General features: G+C 43.9%; 1 protein-coding gene across 5 annotated transcripts in view; it reads right to left on the minus strand.

Annotated features, from left to right (window-relative positions):
- The window catches only part of DPP6 (dipeptidyl peptidase like 6), a 953,748-nt gene that overhangs the window by 342,251 nt on the left and 584,861 nt on the right, over positions 1–26,636 (minus strand). For all 5 annotated transcript variants that reach the window (XM_058723704.1, XM_058723702.1, XM_058723700.1 and 2 more), the window contains exons 2-3: positions 25,820–25,934; positions 3,914–4,012 (exon numbers count right to left, since the gene is read on the minus strand). In XM_058723704.1, coding sequence (XP_058579687.1) covers positions 3,914–4,012; positions 25,820–25,934 — 214 coding nt within the window. The remainder of the gene's footprint in view (positions 1–3,913; positions 4,013–25,819; positions 25,935–26,636) is intronic.

Raw genomic sequence — 26,636 nt, forward strand, 5'->3', positions numbered from 1 at the left:
TCCAATATTTAAAAAAAAAATTTTAACGTTTATTTATTTTTGAGACAGAGACAGAGCATGAACGGGGGAGGGGCAGAGAGAGAGGGAGACACAGAATCGGAAGCAGGCTCCAGGCTCCGAGCCATCAGCCCAGAGCCCGACGCGGGGCTCGAACTCACGGACCGCGAGATCGTGACCTGAGCTGAAGTCGGACGCTTAACCGACTGAGCCACCCAGGCGCCCCTATTAACTCCAATATTAAACCCAAGATACATTTGTTAACTTTAGTGGTTAAAACAGCAAGTCCCATTCTCCATGGGGCATTATACCATTTTCTTTATCACTTAGGTATTCTGTTGGTTCGACACCATGGGAAAAGTGATGCTAGAATGGAGAATTTAAGGGATGGCAAGAATTCTGAAATATTCACAACCTATAGTCTTGGATAGAACACACAATGTAGCTACTGGGGTTGTGAAAGAACCTGTCTGGACACCGGAGACCTGGGTTCTAGCCCATGTAGCACAGTTTATAAAAACCAGAGAGACCTAGGTTCCAGTCCAAATTGTGCTGCTTGCTGACATTGATCAAGTCATTTAAACACCCTCAGCCTCAGTTTCCTGAGGCAATAAAATGGAGACAATGGTGGTTGTGAGAACTCAGTGATTTAATATGTGTAAAGCACTTAGCCTTGAGCATAAGATATGGGAAACCCCAGCAGATGATGATGGTGATGGTGGTGGTGGTGACAATGATGGTGGTGATGGTGATGATGATGGTGATGTGATGGTGATGATGATGATGGGATATGTGATGATGATGTTGGTGATGATGATGAATTAGAGAAGAGGAGCAGACAGAGGAGAAAGGAAGAGGAGATGAAGGAGACCGTGGTTGTGATGGTGGGGATAGACAGTGGTCGTGACAGGGGCAACTCCCAAGTCTACCAGTAAGAAACAGTTCCCTGGACCCGGAACTTGGCCTGCTGCACAACAGGCACTCAGTAAACACTAACTGAATGAAGCAGTGCTCTGATAATTTCTAGAGCTCACCCAGCTCCACATCATTCAATAATCCTGTGAATGTCATAATCTTTCCTGGCTCTCATGATTTAAACTTGTGATATTAACAAACTGAGGGGCACCTGGTTGGCTCAGTCGGTTAAGTGTCCAACTTGGGCTCGGGTCATGGTCTTGTGGTTTGTGGGTTCGAGCCCTGTGTCAGGCTCTGTGCTGACAGCTTGAAGCCTGGAGCCTGCTTTAGATTCTGTGCCTCTCTCTCTCTCTCTCTCTCTCTCTCTCTCTCTCTCTCTCTCTCTCTCTCTGCCCCTCCCCCACTCACACTCTGTCTCTCTCTCAAAAATAAATAAACATTAAAAAAATTTTTACAAAAGAATGAATTATTTATGGTACTTGTGAAGAATCAATTATAAAGACTCAATCACTGAAAAGCTACTTCATTCATTTTAAGCTACTGAATTTTAGGGAACAGGAAGAAAGGGAGTGATCAGGAGGAGAAATGAATGAAAGAATAGTGTAGGGGGGACAGCTAACAGTCACGTGCAGGGAAGAACAATCATGTTCCCTTACACTCTGGATGGTGCCTGGTCTTTGGGGAGACCGGACCACCTGCTTACTATGCAGCAAAACATCAAGCTCAATGTGCACATTTATAAAGGAAGAGTACTCCTAAGAAAGCTCCTGGACACCAAAGCCATGCTTGTTTAGAACTGTAGGTGGTCTTCATGAATAGAATTAACCTGCCAAATAGGCAGGCGGGGCATTTTCTGCTGGGCATGAGGCCACTTCTCAGTTGCTTGTATTAACGCCCAACTTTGTGGATAAGGAAATGTTGGCTTGTTTCCTCCGGCCAGAGAGCCAGCACACCTCTGGAAGAGCTCCACTCATCTGCAGTGTGAATTCGCTCATGAGATACAAACTCCTTACGACCAACACAGTTCCAGCAGAAACTCACCTGCTCTTGCAGCCCAGATCTCTGCTTATTTATTTTTTATTTTCATTGTTTTGCTTACAGAAAGCTGAGTGAGGACAAGTCAGCAACTATGGGCACCCTAACAAACAGATATAGGTATATTATTTTAGGACTTCACGGAGTCTTTTCAGGGCTCCCTCTGACCTGCTCTGAGCCCCATAACTCTGGTTCTGTGTTCCTCATCTCCAACTTGTTTTATCCCTAGATTCTGCCTCTCTCCCAACTGTTCTGCCTCTCTCCCTCCCTTCCTTTCTCTCCAGTTGCTTTTCTTCGTGACCCATGGAGACTGTCTCTCAGCTAATCTTTGGTTTTCCCATTCAAGGTTTAGCACATTCTAGACTGACATTACGGAGTCTAGTCTCTGCTTTCTATAGTTAGTTAACTCCTAGCCATTCTTGAAGACTAAGTTTCCTCACCATCTGTGACATGCCTTCTCTGTGCATTTTGTGTCGGAATCACCACTGGTCACTCATTGTTTGTTCTGCTTCTCGAATATGGCTTTACACTCATTAAGAAGAGCGTAATCACCTTTCATTCCCAAGATTGGACACGGAGCGTGTTACTTTCCACCTGCCTATGCCACGGGCAAACACAGACTGAAACCAGGTGCTAGATCTCCCTCAGAACCAAAGACAAAATTACTTCCTTCATCAAACAAAAAGACCCTGGCTCTGTCCATGTTTGGGATTTCTGTGGTCACCCCCCCCCCCCCCCCCGCCACACACACACCTGCTATTCCCAGCACGCTGCTGTCATTTCTCCCCAGTTCCTCTGTAGAAAATACATTCCCTCTGGGCTGCATCTACTTCTCTCCATTTTAAATAAGCCAATCTGAGGATCAGACACGAATACTAAGGTCACAGTTGACGACAGAAGAAAAGCTATAGCTCTAGTAGGAGACTAATGGCCAAGAGTTGTTGCTAGTTGATTTTTGAGAGTTTGCGAAGCATGAGAAGCATCTGAGAGGCAGTATGACAGCAAGAGAGCACAATAACACGGTGTCACTCAACAAGACAGTGGTGGGAAGGGCACTAAATGGGAAGTCAGGAGATAGGCCTCCAAATACATCTGTGGCAACAGTGAGCTCTGTGACCTCAAAAAAAAAAAAACCCCACTTAACCTCTCTGGGCCTCGTTTATTATAAAAGCCAGATTTGAAGTAGACCTCGAGCGTTCCACTAGAAAAGCTCTTTGATCTGAGGATTAATTTTCAAGCACATCCCGTGGAGGCTCCGTCAGTGAAAACATCTGCGGAGATAACGGGAGAGGGGCGCGGACTGGACTGCTTCAGGGGAGGGAAGAAAGCCCGCAGCGGATGGTGGTCATTCCCACCTTTCCGCCCACGACTGAGCTCTAAAATTAGCTCAGCCCCAACTAGATGAAATGGATTGCGTCCTGGACCAAAAACTGCATCACGAACGTACTGCCGTTTGCCTCCAATTCTGTTTTGTTGTTTAAAAACTCTCCCCAAGCAAGACACGTAGATTACATCCAGACTGACGTTCCAGAGGAGAATGAATTTAGCTGCGGATGTGCACCAGGCTCCACAGTTCATTGGTGGCACTCGGGAAGAATCCTTGGAGTTCCCTTCGGCCCCTCTATCCAGTGGGGAGTGAGAGCAGGGGCCGTACAACAGGGAATAAAGAACACGGAGAAGGAGGAACGAGCAGCTGTGTCTCTGCCTGTTCCTGTTGCTTAGCAACACCTCCCATCTCCATCTGAGAAATAATGATTCAGGGAGGTGACGCAGAGGACCCATTCCTCACGAAGGCACAGCCCCATTTTACCAGCTACACATTTTCTTAGAATGATAATAAGATGATTATCACAGCAAGATCTCTGCACACCACCTCTACAGCCAGAGAGAGAACGTGACAGGCTAGCTACCAAACCCAAAGTAGGGAAGAGGAGCTTCCCGTGCACAGGCAGGGCTCAGGACTCACCGCTTATCCACTTGGCCTCGGGGTCATGAATTTTGAAATCATCACTGAAGAGATCTTCCACTGTGACCTTCTTCTTCTGAGACAGACTATTATCTTCCGCTAGAAAAGAACATGGCAAATAGTTGAGCCTTTTATTTGTTGGTAGAAAGAGAGGACCATAAAGCATTCTGGTTGCCATTCAGAACTAGCACATATGGTAAAACATATACTTTCGACACATAACATAAAGGCTGAACGAAGGCCAGTCACGCTTTTTGTTTTCAATTAAAGTATCAACAGCTGCGGTAAGGAGATCATGATGCAGGAAAATGGCACCCTTTCTCTCCCTCTACTTGAACACGCAAATGATCATATTTCTTAGCAACGGAGGTAAACGTTTCAAGACTGATTTATGAACAACAAGGTGGGAATGGTCGAGAGAGGAAGGAACAAATGTCCAGAATGGATCTCAACTTTATTAAATGCCAACTACTGGGAGCACGTTGGGTGCTGGGGATGAAAAGGCAGGTAACATTTCTTAGGTGTTTATTCTCCACATGCCTCGCTTGTCCCTGGCTGTCTCTGGGCTGCGAATCAGTTCCTGTTCAGACAGGCTCGCACCCCAAATGTCTGTGTGCACAGTACCAGATTCTGCCTTGCTGCATCTCGATCGCTTGGCAGTAAGCACATGAGATGAGCCTTGAAGGTACTAATATCCTTCCCATCTAATATCCATCCCAAGAGGAGATGTTTAGTTAATGGCACCAGTGGGTGAGACTGTAGCAATCTGGCGAGGTCTTCGCCAGAGGTCGAAGCCAACAGATGAGACCCACAAGGGTAGCACCCCAAACCACTCTCACTTCTGTTATACTGGTAACATTATTAACCATTTCCGATGTACGTCATCCATCTAGAATTAGGCACTTCCGTTCCTGCCTTCCTGAATAGAAGGTGCCAACTTTTGGGGGCACTTCTCTTGAAGACTTAGGGCCCTCATCAATTAGTCCTATGTTGTGCCGGTGGGTGCGGCTGTCCTCAGTGCCAACCAAGGTGTTTGGTGTGTGTGCATCCTATGTGAGGTGGTTCCAGATCCAGGTTGGTTTTACATTCTGGCCCTTATGTCTGCCTTTCTTTCCATCTTCTGCCTGTTGAGCCAGCTTCCACTGTGCGGGCTGTCACAGAACATGCCCTCGACAGTGCCCTCTTTTAGTTTTCTGTTTCCAGATCTGTAGCAGGTTGGGAAAACAGCAAGAATTTTTGTTAGAGGACATAACAAGAATAAACACCCTCCGAATGAAATCCTTGAAGCTCCTTGTAGGATTCTAGTGCACAGATTGTTTTTTTAATTTTTAAATGTTTCTTCATTTTATTTTTGAGAGAGAGCACGTGTGTGCGAGCGGGAAGGGGGGGGAGAGAGAGAGAGAGAGAGAGAGAGAGAGAATCTCAAGCAGGCTCTGTGCTGTCAGGGCAGAGCCTGAAGCGGGGCTCAAACCCACGAACCATGACCGAAGCCAAAATCAAGAGTCAGACATTTAACCACCTGAGCCACCCGGGTGCCCCATCTAGCACATAGGTTTTATTACATCTCCTATATGGTTTCTTTCTTTTGGCCTCTTTGGATGGTATCGATTACTGAAGTTGCCAGAAAAGTCATGTGTTACTTTGTGCATTGACTGATTTCTTGAATATCACATAGGACTAATGTGTGTAAAAGTCTTTAGAAAATTACAGAATGATACCTTTCAAAGTGGCCTTCTCATTAAACCTGAGTGTATGTGGAGCTCTCCCCGGTGCTGAACAAAACATGTTAAACTAAACCCAATTCTCCCCTGTAGGACCTTTCTATCTGCAACTGAAGCAGCCCCGGAAAAAGACACAAGTACAATGCATTTCAGTATGAAAAACAAACAATAAACGAACATTTTAAAGACACCAGACATCGATCTAGTGAAGTTACACTTTGGTCCAGTGATTAAGAAACATATTTGCAACTAGTTGATGAATAAGTCCTGGAGGTCTAATGCCCAGTATATGGAATATAGACAATAATCCTGTATTAAAAACATTAAAATTGCTAAGGGATTAGATCTTAATTATTCCCACTGAAAAAAATAAACGATAATTTTGTGACCTGACAAAGGTATTAGCTAACTCTTCAAAGGCAATCATATTGCAATATATAAATGTATCAAATCAACAAGTTGCACACTTTAAACTTATACAATGGTACATGTCAACTATATGTCAAAAAAAGATTAAAACAATAAAGCAAAAAGTAAGCATAGAAATTTCTGAAGCATATAGTCAGAAAACAAACAGTCCTATTAAAGCTTAAACTTTATCTGAGTAAACTTTGCTATTGTAGGATGATTCTAGCTCACCTTTTGAAGTAACCACACATCTCATGAGAAGAGACTAGAAGGCTGCAATTTACACAAACTTTGGGAAAAAGATGAAAAAGCTAGACAATTCACTTTCTGAAAAATCCCTCTTTTTACAAACCACTGTTCTATTAATCTAAAAATGCGTTTCACTTTTTTACAAACTATTGCTTTGTTTTTAAATTTTTGTAATGTGTATTTATTTTTGAGAGAGAGAGAGAAACAGAGCGTGAGCAGGGGAGGAGCGGAGAGAGAGGGAGACACAGAATCCGAAGCGGGCTCCAGGCTCTGAGCCGTCAGCACAGAGCCCGACGCGGGGCTCGAATTCACAAACCGCAAGATCACGACCCGAGCCGAAGTCGGACGCCCAACTGACCGAGCCACCCAGGTGCCCCACTATTGCTTTGTTTTTAAAAGGTATTTTAACATCATGACTTTTACCTAGGGACGGTTTGTGGTGAAGGCGTCGTGATGTACGCCATGAAACTGCTCTGGTGATACCAGGACAGTGGAGTCTGTCAGGGATCAGTTCTGACTCCTTAAGATGCTCCCTGCTGGCCTCTCTGGACCTTGATGGCTTGTTCACATATTCGGCTGCTATCTAATGAAATCACTGAGTAGTACTTTGATGCGTTTCAAAGATCCTTTGAGGTGGTGACAAGCATGCATGACTGTCACGCCCCAGGAACCAGCCTGGGCCTGAGGAATCACAAGGGAAGACTTTAAGGAACTCAGAGAGCCACAATGTTGCAAGAGCGTCAGTGCTGAGAGCAGGGGGGGCTGGCCCTGAGGAGGGAGAATGAAATGGGAGGAACTCTGGAGAGAATTCCCCGAGGAAAGCGCCTGCTAGCCCAGATAAAGACACAAAAGAAGAACTTTCGAGCTAGAAGGAGGGCAAGGGCACGAAGGTATCAGTGAACGCGGCATTCTCAGGAAATCGTGCGTGCTGTTGTTGGTGCGGGAGACAGTGTGACGGAAATATCGAGAGACGAAGGCAGAGTCTCCCATTATATTTGATAATCTGAAATTTCACGAGACAATGTCCACTTGTGGGGAGGCTGGGTGGCTCAGTCGGTTGAGCATCCGGCTCTTGGCTTGGGCTCAGGTCATGATCTCCGGGTTCCTGGGATTAAGCCCCTGGCAGGGCTCTGAGCTGACAATGCGGAGCCTGCTTGGGATTCTCTGTCTCCCTCTCTGTCCCTCCCCCACTCTCTCTCTCTCTCTCTCAAAATAAATAAACATTAAAAATAAGATAAAAAACAAATAACAAGAAAAAAAGGAAAGAAAATGTCTACTTGTGGATTTTATTTAAAAATCATGCTTACCACCCAATAACATTATCAGTCTAAGAATTACTTTCTCCTTATCAGGAAGGCTGTAGTGACAATCTCATTTAATACCATTTCTCCTTCAACCTAGCCCTCCCTTCCAGGGTGCGGGCGGACCCTGTGTGAGAGCTGCGGGGTCCCACCACCACCTCCCTGGTGTTTTCTCCGTGTTTCCCACATTTTTATTTCTTTGGGGGCATTTGCATGATTTCTTCCATTCGATTTTTCCACCTTGTTACTGTTTTTAGCATTATTTAGAGAGCTTCATCCTGCAACTGACTTTTCAAATTTCAAACAATTACATTTTAGTTTCTATTATTCCTAAACAGCTCCTTTTCAAGATCATCTACTCTTCTGGTTGTAAGCTCCTCTATCACATTGATAATTTTTTTTAAACCTAAAATGTCATTTTCTGATTGCCCTATTCATTTATATTTCTTTGGACTTAAGCTCTCGTGTGTGTTAAGCTGCTGTTCTGCTTGTAGGGGATAGTTTCTGGGGGTCCTTGTATTTCTCAGTAGTAAGCTTCTGCCCTGCAAGTGTCCTGGGTCACCAGAGACCCTTGGTGGTGTGGTTGTGATCAATGTCCAGCGCACTTTGAGGCTCTGTCTGGGCCCCGTGTGGCCATTTGGGCTGCACCTGGGCAGCCCTACATGGCTGATGTGATTCAAGAGCCTCTGAACATGAACCCAGTTTTCAGGCAGGATGCACTTGTCCCGTCCCTGGCCCCTCATGAACACCAATATCCTAGCCCCTCCTGTTGGATCGGACGTCATTCTCTGCCCCTTGAGGGTGGCAGGAGTTTGGTCTTACTTGGTACTTTAGGCTTTTGCCTGGTCCTTCTTTCGAAGACACCTTTCTGCTCCAGGTACATACAACACTCTTGTTTTTGAGTGCAGCTATGTTTTTATTTATTTTCTCTCATCCCTACTTGTTTCAACCCAAAAGGGAAAGATAACCAGAAGTCAACATACAAATGGAGATACACAGAGTGGCCCGTGGCTCTTCTGGATTGGCTTTCACCCCTAAGGCAATTTGGGGATGAATTTCAGTGAGCCCTAGAGTCAGATGACCACGTCGCACTTGCAAAGCACGCGGCATCCCAGTCAGCTCACTGGCATGCGAAGGCATGCCATAATCTGTAGTGAGGCTGTTATCTTTATGTAGGTCAGAATATAATGCCAATTTCTCAGGCCCCTTTTCTTTCCTGGTGCTTGTTAAACAGTTATGTTGTTAAGCAGCACAATTACCGGAGAACATTTTGGAATGTTCCTTAGAGATTTTTAAAATTAGAAATAAATTCCACCACCCTACAATGGATTAATGGGAAGCATAACCTCTTGAGGTTTTCAATCACTGCAAGCAGAGGTCGGCTGCTGACAAACCCAATTTAGGAACAAAGAAAATCTATGCGATTAGTCAGAGTCTCTTGTTCCTTCTGCTTGTGTTAGAAACTGGAATAACTAACCACTCGAAAAATGCTTGGCAGTCTGGGGAGGACACTGATGGTTTTAACTCTTGATCCTTTAAGAAAGAGGAGGAAGGAAAGCCATGTTACAGAAGGCAGACCTGAGCTACTGAGTGGTTACATGGCTTCTCCGAAGATGTGTGGGGAGTTAGCCAAGCTGCATTAACCACATTTGCAGGCAAACGTGCACACTGACATTATTCACAGGTTCCGGCTTATGTACACCTATTCCAGAAGCGGGATGCTAATTAAATTATAAAATACAGAAAATCTCAGGCAGGTGATGTTAATGAGAAAACGCTATGTTCTCCAGGTTAAAAAAAAATTCCATAAATAAAGGAAAAGTTTACAAAGCCATTCTCATGGACGTATTTCCTTCATTGAAAAAACGTAGCCTCCACATCAGAACGACAAGAAGCACAACAACAACGGCCCACGGCGATGTGTGATGTGGCAGGTGTCGAGTGTAGGGTTTTCAAACTCCAAGGAGACGAAGACTGTGGACGGCCGGACACAGCTCCTCGGAGGAGGCAGATCTCAACCTGAGCACAGAGTCAAAGTACCCTGGGTGTTTAGAATAAGTCACTGTGAACACGTGCATGTTATTTCTATAGAAGATGATAACAGTTGTTTGCTTTCACACACACATCGGAAGAACGTGAGGGAATCCCATCCGTGTTTCAAACTCTGAGCCATTACCTCCCAAGTTCCAATGATACAGCTTTTGCTTCACAGCAAATTCCTGCTGCTTGTTTCATTACTGACGAACCCAATGTGGACAGCTGCTTAGGACAAGGAAAAGACTACGAAAACACAAGCAGCCAGCACGTTAGCTGAGCGGGTGCTCTGTGTCGGGCACTAGTAGATGCTGGAATCAACAGTTCCAGTTAGACTTTTCCTTCTCTTGCAAAGAAGTGCGATCGATGCTCTCTACTGGAGATGATACTCCTACTCCCTTGGGATGCTTATCATAATGAAGGAAGAAATGCAGTCATGCTTCACGATCAACAACTTAGAACGATGAAATTTGAACCAGGGAACATGTCTACAGGTTGCGGTATGGATCACGCCCGGAGTCTTAGCGTAACTCGTTGAGGTGGCTTGGATGATGATATTTGGGACTTTGGAGCTGATGAGACTTTGGAACTTGTGTTGATGCTGTAAGCATGGGACTTCTGCAGACCTTAGGGTGGAGAGAACGTGCTTTGTATGTGGGATGGATGTGAATCTTTAAGGGCTGGAAGTCAGACTGTATATGCAAAATAATGGTCCCTAACGATATCCATGAGTACTGGTTACGGACTGAATGGCACCCCTCTCCCATTCATATGCTGAAGCCTTAACCCCCAATGTGACTATACCTGGAGACAGAGCCCCAAAAGAGTCATTAAAGTTAGATGAGATCATAAAGATGGGGCTCTATTTCAACAGGACCAGAGTCCTTGTAAGGAAAGGGGAAGAGACAGCGGAGGTCTCTCTCTCTCTCTCTCTCTCTCTCTCTGTCTCTCTGTATGCAGACAAAAAGCAATGTGAGATATAGTGAGAAATTCTGCCAGCCAGAAAGAGAGGTCTCCCTAGAAACCAACTCTGCTGGCATTTGGTCTTGGGCTTAAAGACTCGAGAACTATGAGAAAATAAATTTCTGTTGTTTAAGCCACTTGGTGCGGGGTACTTTATTATGCCAGCCTGAGCCTGCTAACACAACGGATATTTTCAAAATTTTAACTTCCAACTTTTTGTTGCTAGCACACAAAAACACAGCATTTATAGATCTGGTATCCTGTACCCTTTCTTTCTTTTTTAAAACGTTTATTCACTTATTTTGAGATAGAGGGAGAGGGAGAGAGAGGGAGGGAGGGAGGGAGGGAGGGAGGGAGAGAATGCATGTGGGAGGGGCAGAGAGAAAGGGAGAAAGAGAGAATCCCAAACAGGCTCCACACTGTCAGCACAGAACCTGACGCAGGGCTTGAACCCATGAACCATGAGATTGTGACCCGAGCTGAAACCAAGAGTCAGACGCTCAACCCACTGAACCACCCAGGTGCCCCATTCTGCAACCTTTCTAAACTGACCCGTTTGTTTGACGAGCACATCCTATATAGGCATTCATTTTGTCTTCAATAAGAAGAGTTTTACTTGTTCCTTTCAAATAGAAATAATCCATTAGAATTGCCAAGAAACTGGTTTGTTTAAGAAAGTCAAGGTCCAAGTAACAGTAAGGTAAATTGTAGCTACTGATGGGTTTGGAGGAATGAGAGTTCACTTGGCCTGAATGCCTCCAGACAAACTGTGGATGTTTTCAGTGAGTGTTCCATTTTCCAATAAACTTGTTATTGTTTGGTGGGAGATTTAGTAACGTGAAAAAGGAGGCTGCAAACATTGCCCAAAGCTGAGAGGAAGAACAGGAGGTGCCCGGGTGGCCCGGGAGGGGGTGGTCAGGTGTGCAAACTTCCCCAGCTCAGCCAGTGAGAGGTCAAGACATTCCACTTAAGGTCAGAGGAATGAGACACATATACATAAAGACGTTTTCATATCAATTTATGAAAGAACCTTATAAAGGACTTAAAAATAACCTCAAAGGTCTCACAACAGAGTGAAGAGAGGAGGTGGGAGGCACGTAAGTGAACGACATTCTTCACTTTACCAGGAGTCATCTGTCAATATAGATAGATAAACACACAACCAAGAATCACAGGAGTAGCGTGTCCGGGTGGCTCAGTCGGTTGAGTGTCCGACTCTTGGTTTCAGCTCAGGGCATGATCTCACAGTTTGTGCGTTCAAGCCCCGCGTTGGGCTCTGTGCTGTGAGTGCGGAGCCTGCTTGGGGTTCTCTCCCTCCTTCTCTCTCTCTCTCTCTCTCTCTGCCCCTCCCCTGTTCCTTCTCTCTCTCTCTCTTTCTCTCTCTCTCTCTCTCAAAAATCAAAATACATAAACTTAAAAAAAAGAACCACAGGAATAAACATCAGAAACACTAAAATCCGAATTGGTAAAATGTAATGAACGGTATCTAGAGACGGGTTGTAGAATCGAGAGTCCAAAAAAGAGTATTATTATTAGTTTGATTTCGGTTGAGCATTTACTAGCTTCTCCATTGTCCTTTTTTTCTTAATCATTAATGAAGTCACAATCTGATCATAAGCATCCACTCACACCTGAACCCAGCGTCGGCGCTGGCGTGCGTCTTCCCGATGCACCAACCCCACGGCCGGCTAATTTAACCTTCCCAGATGGCGGTACAGTTTGCCCTGTGAGCAAAGATGTGCAGTGCTCCCGACAGAGAGACGGTGGCTGGAGCGAGCCCTCACCGGTGCGGCTAGAGGACAGTTGGGGGACCCCAAGGGCCCATGTCCCAGGAGCAAAATGCCATAGACACATTTGGAGGGACACTATTCCAGAAATCCTCATCACCTGCCACACGGAATATAGTTTTGCTACTTGAATTTTATTGGCTTCGCTGATTGATCTGTATTTAACTTGGCTCCTGTCAATTTTACGGGAGCTGTAAGTGGGACTCGCATCTGTGTAATGCATGTAAGTAAGATAATAGACATCAGTTAAGCCAATGCAGGGGATGGGTGTTGTCCTTTCCTCTCTACATTTTAAAAACTGCAATATATGTCCCCAAATGTGAATGCATTTCAGTTCCTTCTCTGGTGGCAGAGAGGATACAGAACTGAAGTTTGAAGCTGAGAGGAGTTGTCAGGAGAGGTGGGGAGGCGGGCAGGATTCTCCTTTAACCGGGGGAAGGGGGTCACCACCACCGTGGCCCCCCGAGTGTCCAGCACACGTCCTCCTCGCTCTTACCCTCCACGGTGCCTGCCTGTAAACCACGGCCACTGCAAGAATGGCAAAAGCATCTATTTCCCTTTGTGTCACTTTCCCGTGGCTGCTGTAACAAAGCACCACGAATGTGGTGGCTCAGCACAGCGGACGACTGTTCTTTCTCTGCTGTGGAGGCCAGAAGTCTGCAGTCCGTGTCCCTGGACCCAAAGCAAGGTGCCTGGTGGCAGGGCACAGTTGTGCGGAGCTCTGGGGGGGGCATCTCTTCTCTGACTCTGCTGGTGACTGTGGGCGCTTCCCGCCTCCTTACCACATCACTGCAGTCCCCGCCTCCCTGGTCCCGCTGCTGTCTCCTCTCTGTCTGAGTCAAATCCTCTCTGCCTCCTTCTCACACAGATACATATGGTTACATTTAGGACCTGTGGACAATGGAGGAAACCCCGCCCCCCTCATCTCAGGATGCCTAACGTAACACCTCTGCATATGGCAAAAACCACCCTTTCTGCCATATAAGGTAACGTTCCCAGCTTCCAGGGATTAGGACACACACGGAACCTTCAGGGAGCCTTTGTCTCACCTACCAGATCACTCAAGACCTTTTCTGCACTTCCAGCTAACCCACTACTTCAGAAGGCATCCTCTGAAAATACGATAATCAGACATTTACTGAATTTTTTAAATTTTTTAAATTTTTTTCTTTTTTTTCAACGTTTTTTATTTATTTATGGGACAGAGAGAGACAGAGCATGAACGGGGGAGGGGCAGAGAGAGAGAGGGAGACACAGAATCGGAAACAGGCTCCAGGCTCCGAGCCATCGGCCCAGAGCCCGACGCGGGGCTCGAACTCACGGACCGCGAGATCGTGACCTGGCTGAAGTCGGACGCTTCACCGACGGCGCCACCCAGGCGCCCCCTGAATTTTTTAAAAAAGACATAAAAAGAGGATGGATAAGGACAAAGCAAGGGAGAAAAAGACTGATTCATCTGAGGCTCTGGAAACTACCTCTTAACCTAATTCCTGGTAATTCTGATACCTTACCTAAAAGCACAGAATTAATTTAGAAATAGTCTGGAACTTGAGGAATATTAAATAGCCATCTGAGAAAGCATGTGTATACACACGTGTACGTGCTGCTTTTGGTGATGTGAGAAACCGCATTCATTCGAACAGGGTTTAAGGTCAAGAGTTCTGCCTCAAGGAGAAGGTAGGCCACTGCAGCCTGGAACTCAATCCTCCTGGGTCCTCTGAAATGCCTGCTTCGTTGTGGGCAATTTGTCTCCGGTTCCCTGATTTATTCTAGCACCTGTTTCTGTGTTCCTAACCTGGACCTGGTAACTCGACTTAAGATTCCTAAATTGCTGCCTTTGGTTCCTGGCTGGCCAGAGTCTTCCCTAAAATAGCAACTCCTAGACTAGCCAGTCCCTTGTAACAGATGGTCCTGAAGGCTCCCAAAACTCACCTGAAATCTACCAAGAGGCTCTCATCCAAACCAGGCAAGGGACTAGAGAAAACCAGAGTGCCAGGATAAGACTTATCCTTTTCATTGTTTGTATACAACCGTGCCTTTAAAATAGGATGCAAAATGTAGCAACGTTTAGAAAAGTGCCCATTTATGGATAAATATGCAGGCACATTTGCCTTAGAGTTTTAACACAAGCATGAATAATAATCTACTGCCATCCTTTAGATAAATGGCTCTTTAGTGCAAGGATTCAATAAATAAGCAAGATGCACTTCACAATCCTAGAACTGATGATGAAAAGTCAAAGTAGAGGCTGTTAAGATTCTCCCAGGGACCTACCTCTCAGGATTTCGGAACCCTGCCACTAAACTATAAGGTTAGTAGCAGTGTAAATTACTTCGCTCTTTTATAAGAATCTGTCAGAACACCCTCTTTTAAGATTTGTTTCCATTAAAAAAAATTTTTTTTACATTTATTTATTTTTGAGAGACAGAGCACAAGTGGGGGAGGGGAAGAGAGAGACAGAGACACAGAATCCGAAGCAGGCTCCAGGCTCTGAGCTGACAGCACAGAGCCTGATGTGGGGCTCGAACCCACAAACTGTGAGATCATGACCTGAGCGGAAGTCAGACGCTTAACCGACTAATCCACCCGGGCACCCCAGATTTGTTTCCCTTTAAAGAATGGTTCAAACTCACTGTTCAAGTTCAAGGGATGCAGACTGCATTCGTCAAATATTTCCTAAGTCAATGGGTCCTGTTGTGGCAGACAAGGGTCTGCCTTCCCGGGAACCACTGTATCCTTCCAGGTCTTAGGAATACTTGCTTCCCCAAACCTCTTCCAGCTAAGGGAGGCCAAAGGCCATGTAATATACTTCTGGCAACTAAGCTGTCTCCTGGATGGTTGCAGAAAAAGACAGAAGTGCATGAGGCACGTTCTGGGATTTTCCCTTCTTTCCTGTGATGGTAGGAGACGTGTTGTGAGAAGCCGGTGTGGTCACTCTACGAGGACACTCACACTGGCAGCAGAGATCTCTGAGCCAGGGAGCCATCCTGGGACTGGCCATTCCTAGACCTCTTCTATGAAACAGTACAATACCTACGGTTTGAATTATTTTAGTTACATATTCTGTTGGGGACAGAAGTACTCAGATACACTGTAACTTCTGGGTTCTGGATAAATGCTCAGGCTGATCCCAACGTGGCCCATGGACGGGCTGACCTGGTACATGAGCTTCCTGCAGTGCATCCAAATGTTTATGAGTACCTATACACCCTTTCCCAATGATAAGATCATTTATGGTTTTATCAGATTCTGAAAACAGGTACAACGTATAAGTTGTTACAGATGACAGAAGCCGTTAGAGTACAATCACAAATCCAGAGCCTGGACTTCCAGACCCTCCCAATTTGCCACCACCCCACCCCTTCAGCCTAACTCTTGACATTCCTTATGTCCCTCCATGGCTTCCAAGCCAGACACCCTCTGTCCAGAGAGATGCCCGGCAGGCTTATTATGGCTCGTGAGGACCTCCCTTCTTAGATTACCATCATTTCTATTGTACCCGTCTTTCAAGTTCCCCATCTTCCAAAACATCTTCCACGAATGCCTCCTGCCCTCCCCGATCTCCTATACTCTGGACTGTCATAATAAACATTATCTGCACTATCCCAGTAGAGAACTTAGTTTCACTTGACATTAACAGATTATCTTTAATCCGAAAGGCCAGTAGCACAGCAGCAGCAGCAAAAGCAAGTATCTATTTCATGAGCAGAGCAGACGCTATTCTCCCAATCAGCCAGCTGGCAGGTGGGTGCGAACAGACACACAGGAATCTAGAAACAGAACTACAGATGCCCAAGTGTGAGTGAAGGATACTAGATCACATAACTTGGGTGTCCTATGAAAGGACACTTGGTCGTAGTCACACACAACAGATGAGCTCTGACAAGACTGGATTTGGGGGATGAGTTGAATACAGGAAAGAGAAAAGAGAAAATGCCTGGATGGGGCGCCTGAGTGGCTCAGTTGGTTAAGCATCTGACTCTTGATTTTGGCTCACGTTTTGATCTCATGGTTTGTGAGTTCAAGCCCCACACTGGGCTCTGTGCTGACAGTGCGAAGACTGCTTGGGATTCTCTCTCCCTTCTCTCTCTACCTCTTCTGGTGTTCTCTTTCTCTCAAAATAAATAAATAAACTTAAAAAAAAAAGAAAAGAAAATGCCTAGAAGACATGACCAAACGACCTATTTCTTTTTTTTTTTTTAATTTTTTTAATCTTTGTTTTGAGAGAGAGAGAGAGAGAGAGAGAGAGAGAGTCAGAGTGCAAGCAGGGGAGGAACAGAGAGAGAGGGAGACACAGAATCCAAAGCAGGCGATGTGGGGCTCAAGCCTACAAACCGTGAGATCATGACCTGAGCTGAAGTCGGACGCTTAACCACCTGAGCCACCCAGGCGCCCCTGGACCACCTATTTCTATAACAAACTATAAGAAACAATAAGATGTATGTTACTTGTTATGATACATACATAAGTTATTAAATTATTGTTAAGCTACTTTGTGATTGTTGGAGGGATTATATATAGATTATGTATAGATGAAAAATTGAGCATCAATCCATCTTAAAATACAATGATGAATCTCACAAACATTATGCTGAACAAAAGAACCAGTTGTAAAAGAATACATCCTAAACGATTATTTTAATATTGTAAATTCAAAACTTATAAAAGCATGCAAAACCCTTCTATGATGTTAGAAATTGGGTTACCTTTGGGAGGATTAGTGATGAGAAAGCATGAGCAGGGGCTTTTGGGATGCTGGTTACATTCTGGATACTGGCTACAGGAGGCTGTTCAGTTTGAAAATTCATTAAACAATATAATATTGTAAATGTATTTTAAATAAACATTTAAGGGGCACCTGGGTGGCTCAATTAAGTATCCAACTTCGGCTCAGGTCATGATCTCGCGATTCATGGGTTCAAGCCCCACATCGGGTTCTGCGCTGACAGCTCGGCTCAGAGCCTGGAACCTGTTCCGATTCTGTGTCTCCCTCTCTCTCTGCCCCTCCCCTGCTTGCACTCCGTTTCTCTCTCTCTCTCAAAACTAAACGTTAAAAAAAATTAAATACATAAATAAATGTTTAAAAATCAATTGTTCCAGAATTTTTAAAAAGATAAGCTTTCACACACTACACACCTATCAGAAAGGCCAAAATCCAGGACACTGATGACACCAAATGGGGCGGCCTCTTTGGAAGACAGTCTGGCAGTTTCTTACAAAATGAAAGATACCTGTACCATACAGGCCAGCAATCATACTCTTTGGTGTTCACCCACACGGGGTGGCAAATGTATGTCCACATACATAAAAACTGGCACCTGAATATTTACAGTGGCCCTGTTCATAATTCCAACACATGGAAGCAACTAAAATGTCCTTCAGCAGGTGAATGGATAATTAGTCTGTGATGCATCCAGAGAATGGAATAGTATTTACCACTACAAAGAAATGAGCTGTCAAGCCATGAAAAGACAGGGGAGAACCTTAAAAGCATACTTCTAAGTAAAGGACGGCTTCATCCTGTATGGTTCCGACTATATGACATCCTGGAAAAGCAAAACCACAGAGTCTGTAAAAAGATCATTGCCAGGGGTTATGGGGGAGGGAAGGATGAAAAGACAGACGTCAGAGGATTTTTAGGGCAAGGCAACTCTTTTGTATGACACTGTCATGGGAGAAACATCTGTCTAAGTCCATGGAACGCATAACACCAAGAGTCACATTAATGTAAACTATGGACTTTGAGTGATAATGATGGGTCAGTGCAGGCTCATCAACTGTAAAAATGTACAGTCGGTGGGGATGTTGATAATGGGGCAGGATGTGCAGGCCTGGGGGCAGAGGGGGTCTGGGAAAATCTGTACTTGCTCTGAGTTTTGCTGTGAATCCAAAAGTGCCCTAAAAAAAATCCAGTTTTAAAATTTGGTGGAAATTTTATTACAGAACTTTTGTTAACTAGCAGCTACAACTCTGAAGCGGAGGGGCTCTCTCAACTGTTAATCTGAATATAGTTTTTTTCCACACAAAGTCATTTCATCTTATTTTGACTCTGGTATACATTCAGAACACATGACGAGTGTCTGACTTGCCCAAACCTACTCTGTCCTATAGGAGATTCCAATTTATGAGCCGTGATGGCCAATTTGCTAGATTTCACTCCCTCTCAGTAAAGCCTAGTGGGTCCAATTGAAAACTAAAAAAAGATAAGCTGAGGGTTAGCAAAGCAGTTACACACATTGGATGTAAACCATGAAATTTCAACTCCACAAAAACCCTCTCTATGTTATGCTCCCGCTGAAAAGACTAGTGAGTCTCATATTCTGATAACCTCTGTTTGGCCTCAGCCCAAAGTCTACCATCACCGTGACTTTCAAATACCCAAGGCTTTTCAGTTACACGCCACCTGAAAGCGTTCTGGTGTTTTCCATCAGAAACTATTGTCCGCATTCTCCAATGTGAAAATTCGTAAGGTCAAATGTCTGGGCTCTTTTAATGCCAACGTGATCCTGCTGGATTTTTCAGCTCCCACAACAGTAACGGTGGCATTGCAGAATGTCAGAGTCTTTGTCATCGGAATGCAAGATGTGTAGCTACCAAAAAAGGCATACACCTTGTGTGACCTAGCGTAGACACATATTTAATATCTGAAAATAAAATTTAAAAAAAAAGGTAACTTTGAGCCTATTACGCCAAAGAGGAATTTAGAAAAGAGCACAGGCTAGCAAGGGAGAAATGAATGACAAAATTGAAAAGGACACATTCTCATTTGGCTCATCCCTTTGGAAGTAAGATTGCCTTAAACACTTTTAATTTGATTTTTAAAACATAAATTGTGTATAACTGGTGGTAATTAGCCTGCACTACAGAACAAGGTACTTGTCATTCAGAATGATTACCAGGAGCCCCTTCAAGATCCTGGGCCAGAACACGGCCTCCACCACGACTCCTCCTACCACGCTGGAAAGGGGACCCACGTGTACGTGGGAACATTTCTACCAAAAGGCTAAGTCCAATGAGTTCAGAATGGATTTGGGGGGCAGGCAGAAAGCAAGTGCTGTAATCTGAGTTTCAACAAACCAGAAGACTAGAAACGAGTAGTCCACGAAAAAGGTTATTTATTTTTTAAGTACATACTGCAATTTCTAAGTAAGTCTACCAAAATGGAGGCAAGGCTGGGTGGGAACACACCCAAGATGACCCAAATACGTGCAGGGTGTTATCATCAGGAGGACTCTCCTCTCGTCAAGACTACACTTCGTCCCTCACCCACCGGAAGCCACTGCTGCACTTAATTGTGTGCACAGTCTTCTAGGTCAATGACTCAGTGATAGGCACAATTCAACTGGCCTTACCCAAGCCCTGCCCAGGATTTCTGTTCTGTTTTTGCTTCCGGATTGCACTACTGGGGCATTCTCCTGATGGGCATTCCTTCTGTCTTTTTCAGTGGACGCTAAGCTCTCATGAGGAGCAATTGTGTCTCCCTTTCTCCCATTTTACCCAACAGTGAGCTCAATGCTCTCAGCCCCCAAGAGGGGAATCGTTAGTGTCTGACCAGTGAGCACGCACCATTGGTTAACGCGAGGATGCTCTGTGTGTTCGTGAGTTTGAGAAAGCTCCGGAGATAGGGACAGGTTAAGGGATTTGACATTCTCTTCCACTTGATGGAATTTTGACAGTCAACACAAAAGCCAGTGCTGCAGCCCAGGACAGCGGATGCACAAAGCCTGTGACAGAAGGGAACAGGATGCTATTGAACGGGCATGGCTGATCATCCTAACCGCAGAACACACAATCCCTGAGCACCACGACTTGGAAAAAGACATGCTAGCTATGGAAGCCCAAGAGAACCGAAGGGTTAGTGCTGGCTTCGCCACATTGTTACTTCTACAGAAGAATAAAAGAAATTCTGCTCCTCAAAGCCTTTTCTGGAATTCGAGGATTCACTACAGCCTCCCCACCAGCAGATGCCTCTCGCTCATTGTTGTTGCCCCTGACAACTGGCCTCCAGCGTGCAAAGAGGTAACAGTTTACAGTGACGCTGGTCTCTATTGCCGATGCACAAAAGCTGAATGTCAACGACACTCAGGGTCAGCGGCTGCATTTGAGAGAAGGGGACACCCTTCCCTGTGCAGCGGAGAAGACTGAGGGACAGTCCTCCGTGTGGCATTGCATGGGCGCAAGGAGAGAAGGCTTCCAGGACCGGTTCGTAACTTATTCAGTCAGGACATTTACTACCCAGCCTCATGGCTGGACCATTGGTGAGAAAGGAGCTCCAAGCCGCCCTGGTATTTCACTCTGAAGTGATGATTGCAGGAGCCCTTAGACTCTGGGTGACGTGAACACTCGTGTGTGCCTTAGGAGGGCAGATGCAATTGAACCTACCCAAAACGCTGCTGCTTTCTAAGTCCCAAAGCCAGGGCTGGGCCACCACAGAATCAGCCGTTCAATAATGATTTTCTCACATAAAGGATAGTTCTGCTCAAGGAAAAGCAAAGGCATGAATACGCCCTCCACAAACGCTCAGAGAGACCTGATTTCCTCCACAAGAACTAAAAATATGTGGTTGCTGAAGTCCCCAGCTAAGGTGAATCATCATCAGCCAATCACAAAACAGAACGAGGGCTGTTGTCTTTACTAACCCTCTCCTTACTCAGATTTCAGTGATTGAATCAACTTTTTCCTGATTAATCAGATGCACCATATTGAATCCTGAGTCCTGGTGCCCCAGGCAACTCTGGTGTGCTCATAAAGCACGTTTGAGGAGAGAGCAACACTCTCCTTTCCAGAATTGCTACCTGAACCTCTTCAATGGTAGGCAAGTTTTCATGGTACTTTAGTATATATGTGGCCACAGGACACCAGTGTTTTTTAAATAATTTTCCACCATCATTTCAACGAACAGCTCAAGTGAGATAAAATTCACTTACTATAAAGTTCTGCTTTTTAATGTGTGCGGCTCAGTAGTTTTTAATGTATGAACAGAGTTGTGAGTCCATCACCACTATCAAATTCCAGAATATTTGCATCACCCCCAAAAGAAATCCCATGATGCATCCGTGTGGGCTCATCAATTGTATCAGATGTACCATCTGGTAGGGATGCTGAGAACTAAGGAGGCTATGCACGTGCGGGGACAGAGGGTATATGGGGAAATCTCTATGGTTTCCTCTCAATTATTCTGTGAATCTAAAACTTCTCTAAAAATCTATCATTAAAAACAAAAAAGAAATTTCACACTTATTAGCAGTTACCTCTTACTGTCTCCAGCCTCAGCCCCTGGCAAACCACTAATCTACCTCTATTTCTATTGATTCGCCCATTCTGGGATTACACAATATGGGGCCTTTTGTGTCTAACTTCTTTCACTTAGCATAATGTCTTCAAGTTTTGCCCATGTTGTAGCATACATCAGTAATTCATTCTTCATGGCTGAATAATATTCCACTGTATGGACATACCACATTTGTCCATACTTGTTTATCTATTCATTAGGTGATGAACACTGGGTTGTTTCCACCCTTTTGGCTTTTATGGATACTAGTGCTACGGACATCCATGTGAAAGTTTCTATATGAACATATGCTTTCAGTTTTCTTGGGTACACTCCTGGGAGTGGAATCACTCAGTCAGTCATACACTAACTCTATGTTTAACTTTTTGAGGAACTACCAGTTTTCCACAGAGTCTACATAATTTCACATTCCTGCTTTGAATTGAAGTTTCCGATTTTTCCACATCCTTACCAATACCTGTTATTTTCCTTTTTTTTCTTTTTATAGCCATCCTAGTGGGTATAAAGTGGTATACTGTGAGTCTGATTTGCATTTCCTTGATGACTAACGATGTTGAGCATCTTTTTTTTTTAACTTTTTTTTAATGTTTATTGATTTTTGACAGAGAGAGAGAGACAGAGCATGAGCGGGGGAGGGGCAGAGAGAGAAAGTGAGACACAGAATCCGAAGCAGGCTCCAGGCTCTGAGCCATCAGCACAGAGCCTGACGCGGGACTCGAACTCACAAACCGTGAGATCATGACCTGAGCCGAAGTCGGTTGCTCAACCGACTGAGCCTCCCAGGTGCCCCACTGAGCATCTTTTTTTATACTTATTGGCCATTTATATTTCTCTGGATAAATGTTTTTGAAAGCCTCTGGTTGTTTTTAATTAAATTATTTCTCTTTTGTTTTGAGTTATAATGATTCTTTATATAATCTGGACGTTAGACCTTTACTGAACATATGTCTTGCAAATATTTTCTCACATTCTATGGGCTGTCTTTTCACTTTCTTGATAGTGTCTACTGATGTCAAACATTTTTAAGTTTGACGAAGTCCAATTTACCTATTTTTTTCTTTGGCTGCTTATGCTTTTGGTGTCATAAATCCAAGTTTATAAAAATATGCTCCCAAGTTTTCCTCAAGAATTTTATACTTTCAGCTTGGAGCCTGGAGCCTGCTTCAGATTCTGTGTCTCCCTCTCTCTCTGCCCCTCCCCTACTAGCACTGTCTCTCTGTCTCTCTCTCAAAAATAAATAACATTAAAAAGTTTTCAAAGAATTTTATAGTTTCAGCTCTTATATTAGGTTGTTGATCCACACGGAGTTGATTTTTGTATGTGGTGTGAGGCAGGGCTCCAACTTTGCTCTTTTGCATGTGGATATTCAGTTTTGCAAGCATTATTATTTTTTTTAATTTTTTAAAAGTTTATTCATTTTTTGAGAGAGAGAGAGACAGAATGTGGGCAGGGGAGGGGAGAGAGAGAGGGAGACACAGAATCCGAAGTGGGTTTCCAGGCTCTGAGCTGTCAGCACAGAGCCCAGTGTGGGGCTCGAAGTCAAGAACCAGGAGATCATGACCTGAGCTGAAGTTGGATGCTCAACTGACTGAACCACCCAGGTGCCCCATACTTCTGCAAGCATTATGGGTTGAAAAGACTATTCTTTCTCCATCGAATGATCTTGGCACCTTTGTCAAAAATCAGTTGATCGTAGATGTATGGGTTTATTTCTGAGCCCTCAATTCTATTCCATTAGTCTATATGTCTACACTTATGCTGCTATCACAATGTTTTCATTACTGTAGCTTTAGAGTAAGTTTTAAAATCAGGAAGTAAAAATACCTTAGCTGTTCTTTTTCAAGGTTGTTTTGGCCATTCTGAGTCCCTTGCATTTTCATATGAATTTTAGAATCAGCTTGTCTATTTCTCCAGTAATGGCAATTGGGATTTTGATAAAGATCTGATTGAATCTATAAATCTATTAGGGAAGTATTGCCATGTTACCAATATTAGATCTTTTAATCCATAAACATTGGGTATCTTTCCATTTACTTAGGTTTTCTTTAATTTCTTTCACTTATGTTTTCCCATTTTCAGTGCACAAGCCTGTACATCTTTTGTTAAACCTATTCCGAAGTATTTTATTCTTTTTGAAATGATTGCAGCTGGAACCGTTTTCTTTTTTTTTTAAATTAATCAATTAATTAATTAATTAGTTTTTTTGAGAGAGAGAGAGAGAGAGAGAGCCAGGGAGGACCAAGAGAGAGGGAGAGAGAGAATTCCAAGCAGGCTCTGTGCTGTCAGTGCAGAGCCTGATGTGGGGCTTAAATTCACCAACCATGAGATCATGACCTGAGCCGAAATCAAGAGTCGGACATTTAACCGATTGAGCCGCCCAGGAGCCTCTTAAGATTTTCTATACACAAATTCATGTCCTCTGTGAATGGAGATAGTTCACTTCTTTCCCATCTGGATTTCTTTTCCACTTGCATTACCTTGGCTAGAATCTCCACTACAACATTCAGTAGGAATGGGGAGACTGAACATCCTGTCTGTTCCTGATCTTAAGGAAAGGCTTTCAGTCTTTCACCATTAGGCATGATATTAGCTGTGGGTTTTTCATACATGGTCTTCATCAGGTTGAGGAAGTTTCTTTTTACTAGCTTGTTGAATGTGTTTCTATGAGAGAATTTTGGACTTTGTCAGATGCCTGCTCTGTATCTACTGAGGCAATCAAGTGGATTCCCTCCCCCTTTATTCTATTAATATGTATGCATTGCACTGATTTTCATACATTAAATCAAATTTTCCTTCCTGGGATAAATCACATTTGGGGATGGTATACACTCCTTTTTATATGGGGCTGGATTCAGTTGGCTAGAATTCTATTGAGACTTTTACATCTGTATTCATAAGGGACATTGGTTATAATTTTCTTGTGGTATCTTTACCTAGTTTTGGTTTCAGGGTACAGATTACTTTATGGTTTTCATTTAAGATTCGGAATGGTTTAAATGTACATGGTAGTTTACTTGAGCTTCTTGCAACAATGTAAAAGTTATCTATCTACCTATCTATCTATCTACCTATCTGCCTATCTATTCATTTCTACGTTTCAATGTATCTAACTTCTCTTCCCACCTTAAGGCCTAATACTTGTGCAGTTTATTTGTTGAGGATTAGAGCTGTGGTTGTTGTTCTCACAACTAGGAAGCTAATATGACAATGAGAATGTGGCCACATGGTGTCCTATAGCTGCCGTGTGGTTACCTTACAGAGAAAGTCTTTCTTCCTTCCTGAACCTCACCCTTCATTACCACCCTCTTCAAATATCGCCTTCTTCCTGAACTTCCTCACAAAAGATCTCTCTCTCCTCCAAGCTCCCACAGCCCTTATTTTTGAGACATTAATTGGGGCAGGTGTATGCACATTTTTGTGGTAGGTTTTTGCTACAGATTTTGGTGTGTTTTTTTCCTTCCTGAGAGAGTTCTGACTCTTTCTTCTACTTTTGTTATTTCGTGAATAGTACCAAATAAGTAAGTTGGTCCTTAGTTCACACTTAACATACGTCTTTTTTTTTTTTAATTTTTTTTTCAACGTTTATTTGTTTTTGAGACAGAGAGAGACAGAGCATGAACAGGGGAGGGGCAGAGAGGGAGGGAGACACAGAATCTGAAACAGGCTGCAGGCCCTGAGCGGTCAGCACAGAGCCCGACACGGGGCTCGAACTCACAGGCCATGAGATCATGACCTGAGCCGAAGTCGGACGCTTAACCGACCAAGCCACCCAGGCGCCCCAACATATGTCGTTTTAATAATTTTTAACATTCATCCTTGATATAGTAGCCATGAATTCCATGAGATTTATAGAATGACTACATTTATAATGTCACTGTCTTTAAGCTCAAGAAGCATGAATAAGAATTATGAATTTTAATATATGCCAAGTATTTCTACCTAGTCAACAATTATATAAATAAATTCAAAGCATCCAAAATGGATTTTATCATTGAAACATATGGCATCATTTAACAAAATGACACAATGAGAATTAGAACCTGGGAAAAATAAATTATGTAATAGGTAGTTACTTAGAAAAAATTTGCAAAGCAAAACTATGGACTTTCTCCCTTACAGTGACTTGCTTTTCCAAGAATAAATACAGGTACCTGGTGTCAGCAGTATGACCGAGGTGACAATCAAGGAGCAGATGACCAGAATCACAAGGAGTGCAATCGCTATTCCCTTCCAGTTTCTTTGTGGAGGATTACTCCCCACCAGCTCCTGAAAACAACAACAGAAAAGAGAAATCCAGTGAGTGAAAACATGAAATCAACCTAATAAATACATTCCATTTAAATCAAGAACCGAAACACAAAACAGCGAATGAGGCACATCCTCATCCCTGAAGTTATGATTAGTTCTTTTTTCCACCCTTCTGCTTCCTGCTCTCATCCCTGTACCTCGGCAAAACCTTATCTCAAGAATGAATGCGGTATTATACTACATTTACAGCATTTCTGTGAACTTAAGGTCTCTCCACCAAGCACACTAGGTCCTACAGCACACAGGAACTGGGGCACATCTCTGCACTCTAGCCAACCTACTAACCCCCATTGAGTCAAACCCAATATGATTAGTACTCCAGCTCCAACTCCTCTCTCATTTTCCTTTTCGTTTACATCCACACGGTTACCAGATTCAAACATTTATTTAGCACCGACTGCATGCCACATTTAATTAAACTCTACACACTGCTCACTATCATGAGCCTTTTCTTCCTTCTATAGCATCTCATACAAGGCTTCAAGATTCCCCAGGTCTCTTCACTGGGTAACTCACTTATACCTATTCTAGATTTTAGTCCCTCCAGGGAACCATGTTTGCACTGTAGCAGGGTTCGGACAGGAGGAAGAATCTGGAGACATTGCTGAAACGTGCTAAAGGTTAGACAGATCTAGGGAATTAACCAGGCATATTGGCTGC

The sequence above is a fragment of the Neofelis nebulosa genome, chromosome 4 (genome assembly GCF_028018385.1).
Source record: "Neofelis nebulosa isolate mNeoNeb1 chromosome 4, mNeoNeb1.pri, whole genome shotgun sequence".
Lineage (NCBI taxonomy): Eukaryota > Metazoa > Chordata > Mammalia > Carnivora > Felidae > Neofelis > Neofelis nebulosa.